Below are 11782 nucleotides of genomic sequence, written 5' to 3' on the forward strand. Positions count from 1 at the left end.
CACGTCTGGGAGCTTTTAATGTTGGATTTGCTCGTTATTCAGATACTGATGTGGAACAGCAAACTGATCTGGCCCTGTAGGCAGCTCTACAACGGAATCCGTGTCCGGGTATGGAGCCTCAGTCTCAGTCAACTCCTGATGAGGCAGGGCCAACATCTGGACTGCAGATGAGGACGTCAAGTAATTAAAGCCCCCAGCTTCTGCCAGGGGTGTAAGGGCATGGGGCAATTTGGGAGGGCTGTCTGAGGTGTATGAAGACCAAGTCTCGGTCAGCCGCGGGGGTTAGGGGGTCACCTGGATGGGGCCCAGGGCCCACTCCGGAGGCTGAACTGCCTGGACTAGAAGCCACAGTCGTTGCCATGTGAGGAGGAGCCGTGGGGCGCAGCAGCGACACAGAGGCACAGCCAGGACATAACATGTGGCGGCTCCCAGGCACAGTGACCCAGGCCAGCGAGAAGCCAGAGCCACATCCTTCTTCAGAGCCGAACTGAACCGTTATGCCAGCGCTGCAACGCGAGGGCTCACCGTTAGCAACCACGTGTCCCTCCCCCACCTAACGTCCCACCCGTTATTTATGACATCTGTAGTTACTCCACCTTTATTAGGCTCCTGCGGAGATCCAAAGCACGCCACCAGAGTGAGCCTTTTTCCCAGAGTCCCCAGGGCACAAGCCACCCTTCCCCTTCCAAAGGCGACAATTACCTCCTGCCGGGCCCCCTTCCCAACCCCGCCCTGCCCTCCCAGGCCCCAAACAATGAGGCGGGATTTGGGCTGCAGACCCCAGTGGCCCCAAACTCCAGCAGCCCAGGGGTGGAGGGGGTTGGGAAGGATGCAGAGCTTCCCGAGGAAACCACAGAATGTGGCATTCTGGGAAATTCAAAAGTGCTAGTCCAGTTCTGGCAATCTGAACTCTTCCTCCTCGAAGCTGAAGTCTGAGAGACATTCTTCCTCCCTTTGGCTACAGGGCTGACAAGAAAAGTAGCTGACCTGCAAAATGAGCACCAGTCAGGGTGGCGGGAGGGGAACACACCTTACAATTATTCTAAAATGTTGCCATTTCCTCCAAACTCTCAGTATTCACGTCTCATTATCAATTCACCACTCTGTCATCAGAGGTTACCACTGAATCAGTGATGACTCCAGAACTTCTGTAGGAGGGGTTTGGGGCAGGTGAGCAATTCATCCTGGGAAAGAGTGTCTAAAACCAAGTGAATGGCCCTTTATATTAGCATGGGAAAACTTCCCCCATCCCACCTTGTCTCAACAGAACCATTAATCTACAAAAAACTACTGTGTCACTTTTCAGAGGTCTACCCTGTGTGCAGACATGGAGAAGACACTTAGCATGTTAAAGTCAGCATGTTAAGTAGTTTTCTCCAAATACTGTAACTAGCACCCAGTTTACTTTCTTCACAGTCCTTTTTATAATCTATTTAATTTTAGTCCTTTTTAATTGTCTGGTACACCTGTAACACCTAAACTCCAAGAGAGAAGGAGCTTCATCTTATTTCCAGTGCCTGGCACATAATGGTTTCTCAATGGAACTGATTCCAAGATTGGCCTCATTTAGGAATGGATCTGTTGTTATAATCAGTTTTCCGAAATCTTTACTATCAATACGGAGTCCTTTCCTCTCACATTTCACAGGAAGCTGGACTTCTTAATGTCCAAACATGGATACGTCTGAAGTTTCCTTGACTGATTTCAATTGAATTAAAATAATTATTTTGTACAGGAAAAACTTTCAAAATTTTTACATTTTTCAGAACATAACCACCTTTTCTTTCTCTACTTTCTTCCCTTCAAAACAAACTTTGCAACGTTGGGGTGAGTTAAATAATCAGAAAACTAGCCCCAAAATAAGCTCTCAATGACATGAAACACATTTTTTGCTCCTTTTTAATAAAAATCCTATATACAGTACATTAATGTTTTCTTTTAGAAATTACGTTGACAACTTAATCCCTAATTCGAGGCATCCATATAATTGGTTTACAGAAAGGTTCTTTGGCAAAATATTTAACACAAGATATATATGAGATGCTGAGATCTGGGTAATATACCTTACTTGAAAGGCATGAACAGTTTTAAAACACTGTAGCATAATCACACTTAAGGCCATAGTTACTTTGTTCCCAAATCCCTGCAATTCTATTTGAGGGGAGTTCTAAAGGGCCTGTGTCTTCTCCTGTGTCCACAACTGTAGATGTACACTGATGGCCCTCAATCCTGCTCTCCAAACTTCAAATAATGGGTCAGAGACAAGGCTCGGGACTTGAAAAAGTCCTAGAAATTCCCTGCCTCAAAAGCAGTTTCAGAGTTGCACATTTTCCTAAGGAAGACAGAGCTGAGTAGACATGCCAAAGTCTTCCAAATCCTGCTGCTTGTTTTGAATTATGGCTACACTGGCTGTGTACCCCTTGAGTTTGTATCTCCACATACTTGAATTAAATCCTGTAGTTCCTCTTTGGTTCTAGCATCTGTGACCTCTTCACAGAGTCTATATGCCACGGCTGTTTTACCAATTTATGAAATAAACTTAACAAGGATCAATTCAGAAGTTTTCTTGTTCTAAAACTCCCTGAATACAATGGTAGCACCCAGTAATTAGACATTCTTTTGATTTCTAAAAGCAGACAATAAGAGCATTTTCCTAGAAGTTCCCTCATCTGACACTCCAGTTTTTATCATAATTATTTGTGAAAAAAGATATACGAAGTATCAACTTTGGTCCAAAAACCTTTATGATCTTAGAAATAAGAACTAAGGAATAATGACATAGAAATTAAAAGCTGTGGAAACAAAAATGTTCAATCACAATACAATGAAATAGGAAGGCATTAGGTGGGGGTCAAAATGAGTTCAAACCTGGAGAGATACCACTGGACTATAATAGATACTTCATATTAGAAGCAAGGCAAGTGCCTACTCCTTGGGACCAAAATTCTACCAGATACAATGAACAAAGCTTTGGAGACAGAGACAGAGAGAGACAGCATTTGAACACTCTACTGGCAGAAACTAGCCCATGTACCTTTTGGACAATACAGCTTTCCTCAAGGCAAGCTAGAGCCACCAGGCTTTTTGGTCTAAGGAGTTTGGAGTACATATAAGGAATACCTTGGCATATTAGGGACAAACAACCCAGACATTTAGTTTGGTTCTTAAAGGTTGTTACCCAGAGTTGACAGCTGATGGAGATTCTGCCTGATGACCAGGGAAGTCAAACTTCACTGGAAGGACTGCCCAGGCTGGAAGGCCAAGACCAATCCAGGGTCAACTCTTACAAGCAAATAAGGTCTCTGACAACTTAGCTCGGATTTTCTCTAAGCCTGCAGGGCTGTGAGGCAGGGGAGCAATTCTGTTCCGGGAATCTACTGATCATAAAGTTTCCTTTGGGCACAGCCTGTGACATTCTCACTGCTGTATAACTCGATAGGGAACACAATCAACACTATTCAATAGCATGACCACTTTCAAGGCTCACAAAAACGTAGCCAATTATTATATAAGAATCATATTCACCCAATATATCAGAAATGAAAACTGAAATTAAACTGATTTCAAAAACATAATCTAATAAACTCTTCAACAAGAAAAAACGATAATAATAATAGTCAATATATTTTCTCTGCTTACTATGTTTCAGGCATAGTTCTAAGCTTTTTACATTCATCATCTCATTTCCTCTTACAATATCCTCCATTAGGTGATAAGCTGTATTACTAATCCTATTTGCAGATAAAGAAATTGCAGCTTAGAGATATTAAATACCTTCAAATGTCTCTGGCTAGAAAAACCTAAAATTGCAACAACAACAACAACAACAACAAAATCTAAGAGACAAAGTTAGGACTCAAACACAGGTGTCCAAGGCTTATAATCACTACACTATTCCGTAAGATAAGCAAGCAATTGGGGAAGAACTGGATCAAACACTTTCTGTATGAACTGTGGCAAGTCACTCTACATCTAAACACTGGGGACAATAATATTTGCTGTCATTTTTCTCATAAATGCCACAAAGAACAAATTTAAGACTGCTGCTGTGAAAGCATCTGGTGAATGAAAGAATATGTAATGCTTTAGATAACCATTATTTTCATCCAATTAACTTTTCAAGTAACTTTATTTGCTCACTGAAACTGAAGTACTTCAAGGACAATCAAAAAGGTCTTACCTAAAGCCACAATCAGCAGTTTCTGGAATGCATCTGTCATAGCCTTCTGAATAGCAAGCTTCTGGGTTACCTTCCTTTCCATAAGGAATGATAATGACCCTAAATCCAACCAAAACAGATGAATTTAAAATGCCTGTCTGAATAACTGATTTCTAGGTTATGTGTGTAAAACTAAAAATGCATCTGTGATTCTTAGATCATTATCTTAGTGATTAAGGGCAGGCACAACACTGGGGTACGGGTGAATGTCTCTGTTGTAGGTATACCCTGGCATGGCACATTTTTACTGCTCAGATCTATTCTGGAAGTTCCTAAAATACTCGATGGGAAATGCAAACCAAGAACGTGGCACAAATCTCATACTACTCACAGATTTCAAATGGACAAGCTGAGGCTGCACTGCTACAGACCCTGCTCTCCTGTGCGTAAAGGGCTGGATTCATACACTGAGATAGATTTGGTGGTAGTGCAGATGATCTGGCCGCTCCTCAACCATCACCCACTCAGGTGGATGGTGGAGCCTCCTCCGCTCCATTCGCTAACAGCTCTGCCTCTGAGTTAAAACCCTAAGCCCAAGTGCCATGGATTCTAGGAAAAAACTCAGTACCAATCGGAATCTCCTTTCTAGGGATCTACATTAACTTTTTCTGCTCAGGCCCTTCTATAGGAGGCAAAGGACTGAATATTTACACAAGAGTTTATTTCAATCTTTAGACAATGATTTTGTTGGGATAAATGAAGGCCAGAAGACATCTGTATTTGAAGGAATATTTTAGCACATAACAAATTATTAACAACAACAACAACAAAAACTAACTAATTTTCCCTCCTCCTAAGCTTCTTGGCAGGCGGTCAGTTCTAAAATTCTAAAGTTTAAGGTGCTGTCAGGTATTGCCTAAGATAAAAACCTATATTGTCAGGCAGAAAAAATCTGCCCAGGGCTTTAGTGGCTTAGAAAAGTGATGATGTATCTGAAAAGTTGAGTTTCAGAAAGAAAAGAAAAAAGAGAAATCCCACTCCCTCACCTACCCACACACAAACATACTGGAAAACAGACCTTCCTCCAACTTATGCAAAGGTTCCTCAGCCATGACAACTCCGGGACTCCTGCACTCATGGGAGGGCAACACCACCTCTAAAGCACAGAAGAACTTCAGGCTTTGCTTCTGAATTGGTGTCACAATATCTTCATTTTCCCTTTCTTCAAGGTTAGAAAGATCCTGAAGCTGTTAGGATTATGAATTAAAGGCTAGACTTCAAAATATCCTGTTGTTAGAAATAAAAACGAAACTCCAGCAATCCCAGGTAATAGTTTAGGTAATCAATAGCTTCAAAATCAAGTTGCGACTTGCAAATGAATGACTAGATATGGACAACTATTTTTTTATTATATACCATACAAATACTGGAGAAAATTATGGACACCGCCATCCAAGTCATTGAGATTATCACTAATTCTAGGTGGCAGGCCAATGCTCACATACTTCCATGTGGAAGGCTCTCACATCTCCTCCCCATAGCCCTGTTCTATTCTTCTCTCTAAAGTCTAGGAGTTCAATGTTGAAAGGAGTCTGGTTAGTCAAAGAAAATCTACAGAGTTCACCTTGATGATCCTTTTTGACCACCCATTGAAACCAAAGTAGTGATTTGCCAATTCTTGGCATCTGGAGCTGTTTAGGGCCAGCGTATTATGTTGAACCGCCTTATGTCTGGTGCCAAGACGAACCTAAAGACATAAAAGTCCTAAAAATATCACAATCCTACATAGAGACTTGTTTTGGATATACCTGAGATTTATCAATACCAATTTCCTAGAGTGGTTGTGAAGATTAAGTAGGACATTTTAAGCAATGAGTTCACAGTCAGCCCTAAATAAATGTTATTTATTATTTTTAAGTCAGTACTTTTCTGCATCATTTCCAGGGCCCCTGATTAACGGGAAGGTTCCCTGACCTCTGGTGGTGAAAGTGATGATGAAAACGACCAAGGAAGCCCAGCAGAAGCCTATCATGGGGCTGGGGGTAAGCAAAGGAAGTGAACTGTTTTACTCGTCTCATCCTGTAGCTCCTGCTTGAGAACATGACCTGAAGAGGAGGTAAGATGGACCTGCCACTGAATCAGGACCTTAATCTGTAGCACCCCCTCCCCAAGTTACTAACCCCTGTTAGAAGAGGGAATACCTAGACCTCTATAAATGTATATAAAGCAACCAAAAGAATTAGGGGTTCATCTGCATTAACAAGCTTCTTTGAGAGTGCAAATATTTCCAGTCTTAGCTCTCTAAATAACTTACATATTACTGTGGCTTTTTTACATCACTAGTTCTTTCTTAAATATCTATTTCCACTTTGAACAGGGTGTAGTATATAAATATAGTCATAAAAATTCAAATAATACAAATAAAGTCAAAGCATTGTTAATTCTTTATTGATTGGTTTGTGCATCTTCCTCTGTCACTAGTTTATGAGCTCCTTAAGTGCTTGAAGGAACCATATATTATTCTTTCCTTGTTACCAGAAGCAAACATAGATCTTGGCATATAATAGAGGAGTGATGGTCTGTTGACTGAGTGAATGAATGGGTACATAAGAAAATGAAATTACTTTCTCCAACTGAAGCTGCCTGCTGGGAAGGAGAAATGAAGACTAATTTTTAAATGTTGAGTGTCACGTGAGAGGCTAGGCCCTGTACGGTGAGTCATAATGGAGCTGTCCTGGACAATTAGGAAGCTTCAGAAGGGCTCTGAGCCCCTGGTAGTAGAGACAGTTGACATCTGGGATAACCTTGCCACAGTTCTTGCTGGCAAACATTTCCCTTCGTGCTACTGAGAAAAACTCAGATACATTAGGCCTTTCCTTCATTTTATTTTAAGATGTTATTCACTTTTCTGTATTTATAAAAATACAGGGGAAAAAAGATAAGAACTATGTATACATGCCAATGAATAAAGGAACACATAATTGGAACTTCCCTGCTGGTGCAGTGGTTAAGACTCTGTGCTCCCAATGCAGGGAGCCCGGGTTCGATCCCTGGCCAGGGAACTAGGTCTCACATGCATGCTGCAACTAAGAGTTCACACGCCACAGTTAAGGAACCTGCGAGCCGCAACTAAAGGAGCCTGCCTGCTGCAACTGGGGAGCCCTTGAGCCGCAACTAAGGAGCCAACCTGCTGCAACTAAGACCTGGTGTAACCAAATAAATAAATAATTAAAATTTAAAAAGAACCCATAATTAAAGTAGGTAACAATATTGGGGGTGTGGGTAGTAAACTAAGGCTCTGCATTAACAAAAGAAATCTAGGGCTTCCCTGGTGACACGGTGTTTGAGAGTCCGCCTGCCGATGCAGGGGACACGGGTTCGTGTCCCGGTTCAGGAAGATCCCACATGCCGCAGAGTGGCTGGGCCCATGAGCCATGGCTGCTGTGCCTGCGCGTCCGGAGTCTGTGCTGCGCAACGGGAGAGGCCACAACAGTGAGAGGCCCGCGGACCGCAAAAAAAAAAAAAAAAAACAAAACCAGAAGGTGCAAAACTGTTTCCTATCCCAGACTCCTATCTTCCGTCTTACAAAACTGTAACTGACACTTCAGAGAATCAAAGTCCACACCGTGTAGGATTTTTCCCACCAGTACAAAACACTGGCTCAAGGGCAAGTTCGAACTGGCTATTAATTTAGTTCAGCAAACATTTCCTGAGGCCAGGCCCTGTGTTAGCAGCACTAAACTCAAAGAGGAAGCATGCCATCACTGCTTTCAAGAAACTCAGATTCTAGCAAGACAGGCAAAGCACAAATGAAAAATAACAAGAAATACCTTCCATCTGCCGAAAGGCATGAGCTGCCCTCAAAAGAACACAAGTTCACTGTGCAGAGATGATAGGGAGAGCACAGGGGAGTTTATCAGAGAGAATGCACAAGAAGTCACCAAGACAAGAAAAAGCACATGATACACTCCAGGTGTGTCAGAGAAGGAGGGAAAGGAGCTAAGAATGCCCTCCAATGCCACAAGAAGTGAGGGCTTTATTCCATAGCAATGGAGCATGATGGGAGGTGTTTAAATAAAGAAGGAACCTATCGGGCAGTGCAGTGGTTGGGACTCCGTGCTTCATCCACGGCGGAAAGGGGCGGGGAGAGGGTTTGATCCCTGGTCGGGGAACTAAGATCCCGCATGCGGCATGGTGTGGTCAAAAAAAAAAAAGAAGGAACCTATCATGTAGAAGTCCTGTGAACAACTGGTGATAAGCAGGCATTGCCATTAATAACAGACCACTAAGCAGTCCAAGTAATAGAGATTGAGAATCCAAGCGCAGCCTCTCCTGAGCTATACCACTCATAATGCAGGGAGCAGCAATCCTGGGCAAAGAAGACCTAAGATCCTCTGACCTGACAGTCACAACATTGCTCCGGGGGACCACGCTTGCAGACCTCCCACCACCATCTCTGTTGGTTCCGAGACTGCTCTTCTTGCCTGTTCCCACCCTCGCTCACTCTCCCCACTTTCTACCTCACCAAACGGCCCCAAGGTACAGGTCTCCTCCATCCTTCCAAAGCTCAATTTATGCCACTTCGCTTTTAAGAAAGACCCACGTTAGCGCCTCTTTTCCCAACCAAAAGAAATCCAAAGAGGTATCTATTTTCATAAAAAAGGGGGGAAAATGAGAACAGTGCCCGGCACGTGCTGTGCAGCAGCCCGTACAGAGGCAATTCGCACTGTGCGCTGCAAGAGCAGGTGAAAGTGGCACCACCCAGCTCCTTCCTGGGAACCACCATAGCTTTGAACTGTCACTGAGCTTCTGTACTTTAGCTCAATTTATTTTGTGCATCCGTTAGCAAGATGTGTCCTATGGTCACTGCTTCTTCGCTTTACGCCACTTCGGCTTATGAAAGGTTTCATGGGAACGCTCTGCTTTCAGTCATTGGGGGAAACCCATACTTATTGTCCTCCCGCCTCCCTCCAGCCTACGCATCCACTCTCGGCCTGGCCTTTCCAGCTTTGAAAAGACAACCTGGCTCCGCCCTCTACCGCCTATATACTGCAGTGAAAGATGAGGGGAGAAGCTGACAGGCAGACAAAAGGCAGCAGCAGTGAGTGAGGCCTGACGACAGACAACGGAAGAGTTCCAGGCCCCTTCAACTTTTGAGATGTTTGGTATAATAAAAAATGTAGAAACACCTAAGGGATGGGATGACAAAGAGCTCAAAATGGACTTCAGTATTTGTTAGCATTTGTTAAATATGGGTGGTACATACATGGGGTACAATGTAATATTCTCCACTTTTCTCAGTATGAAATTTTTAATTAAAAAAAATACCAAAACATGGTTTTAAAAATTACAGGATATTTAAAATGTTTATACATTTGACAAGTTAATACAACACAAAAAATGAAATCTAATTGTGTAATTCACAAGGTAATCCAAAAAATATTTAGAGTATTGTATCCTCAGGCATTACATGGTCTCCCTTTAAACTTCCTCAGCTCTCCCTCAGTGGGCTATAATTCCCAGTTTACTTTAAGGGAACTTCAATATTTAAGTTATGGTTGGTGTTTATGTCCCTTATACAAACATGCATTAATTTGGGGAAATCAATTATCAAACAAACATCAAAAGTAATCATTTCTACATTACTAATGTGACTTTGCCCATTAGAGATCAGAATGGCATTACAAGATCATCAGTCACTTATTCTATAGGCCAGAATTGATGCTATTGACATTTTGGGCTGAACAATTCTTTGTTGCGGAAGGCTGTCCTGTGCCTCATAAATGTTTCAGAAGCATCCCGGCCTCTGACCACTAGGTGCCAGGAGCACGTCTCCTGACTTACGACAACTAAAGATGTCTGTCTCCAGACATCAGCAAATGTCCCCTGGGGGGCAAAATCATTCCTGGTTGACACCTACTGATATAAACAAGCATATAGTGTTTGCTTGCCAAATAACAGCAACAGAAGATGGATAAATCCATGGATTCCAAAGGTCCTAGAATTAGCAAATCTTCTCTATAAAACTCCTAGCCCACATCTAGAAAATATTACAAAAAGAAGCAAAATGAAAAGAAAAACTAACAACACATGAGTTAAAACCTTTACTAGGGAGAGAACACAGCATAGTGATCCAAAGCACAGACTTGGAGCCGGAGGACTTACATTCAGAACTCACCAGCTGTCACTCACCAACTGTGTCACTCACCAGCTGTGTGACCTGGAGCAAATGACTTAGCCTCAAGTATCTCAACTTGCTCACCTCTAAAATGGCAAGGAGACAACTAATACCTACCTCCTATGGTTATTTATTTTCACTTAAGAATTAAGCGAAATAATGCGTGTAAAGTGCTTAAAAGAATGCCTGGCATACAGTGAGTGCTCAGTAAGTGTTAGCTATTGTTATTTCACTAAAATTCCATATTTTCAATTTATACAAAGTGGAAATCACTTTACAGATTTCAACATACAACACTCTATTTATAGAAAATAAAATATCATGCTATGTAACTACTTTACCTACTTGACAGAGGAATTATTTTCACCCATTTTCACCATAATAATGGCTATGATAATGCAATCATAATAATGATTATGCTCTCCAATAGCCATTGGAGAAACAAGTGTACTTGTACATCGCTGACAAAGACAAGTTAACCCCTAAAACTGGCTCTGAGGGGAGATCACAAAGCCTACCATCAACATTAATCACCAAACATATTAGCCAGGGATATCTCAATAAAAGTAACACAGAAGTAGAGATTAGGGACAGAATTACTAACTCCGGGAGCTATGGGGGGAAGTGACTTAATTTCAAGAGTTAATGTCTCTGATATGTAGGCTCAGGTGCCCATCTCAGCACTGGATATGAAGATGCCTACCACAATTAATCAGGTCCCAACAGTTCATTTCTAACTGCGGTCTCCCTGAACCTCACTGCGGGTACTTCTGTAGCGTAGCTCTCCATACAAGGCAGGTCTCTGGTAACTGTCTTCTCTGGTTCTTCAGAAAACAGCATGACCTGGCTACACATACTCCTGAAGAAGTTCAAGCGTCTTCTTGAAAAACATAAAATAGAAACTGCCAGCCGAAGTCAAAGTGAGACAATGTCTCAAGCCACACTAAAATGGACTATAAACAATACAGAGATCTAGAAACTACCTCTATACGACGCCAGCACCAGACACACCTCACCATGTAGCCAACACTCTTGGCCAGGATACACGGATACACCCGTGTCTACAGCATGCAACCCTGCCATGTAGCGGACAGACACTGACCAAGCTGGGTCTTGTACAGCCTCTGCCATGGGGACAGAAAGGCCCGGAGAAGGGCGCTGAGTCGCTTAAACCCACCAGTGTGGGAAGAAGCACCACGTCCACCCATTGAGAAGGCCACCCCTATTTGCCTTGACTCTTTCTCTTCCTGTTAAAAATTATCCAACTTTCACCAAAAGAATACACAACACTAACTTTCTGCAAACTCCTGCCCCTGTGGGGAACGGCACTCCTGGAGGATGTAACTTCACAGACAAAAAAGCTGGAATCAGTAACCAAGGTTCTAATTCAAATCCGGTCTAATTGAAATCCGGTCTAATTCAAATCCAATAACCCCTGTGATCCG

General features: G+C 42.5%; 1 protein-coding gene across 1 annotated transcript; it reads right to left on the reverse strand.

Moving 5' to 3' along the window:
* Positions 1–885: 885 nt before the first annotated feature.
* Positions 886–11468, reverse strand: LOC307067895 (RAD52 motif-containing protein 1-like; the record flags this gene model as incomplete). Its single annotated transcript, XM_079725524.1, has 7 exons — positions 886–987; positions 2443–2513; positions 4181–4279; positions 5238–5406; positions 5784–5906; positions 11097–11239; positions 11321–11468. The coding sequence occupies 7 exons, from the start codon at positions 11466–11468 to the stop codon at positions 886–888; spliced, it is 855 nt and encodes a 284-aa protein (XP_079581650.1).
* Between the last annotated feature and the right edge of the window lie 314 nt (positions 11469–11782).

This window comes from Hyperoodon ampullatus (assembly GCF_949752795.1).
Source record: "Hyperoodon ampullatus genome assembly, chromosome: 19".
Taxonomy (NCBI): Eukaryota; Metazoa; Chordata; class Mammalia; order Artiodactyla; family Ziphiidae; genus Hyperoodon; species Hyperoodon ampullatus.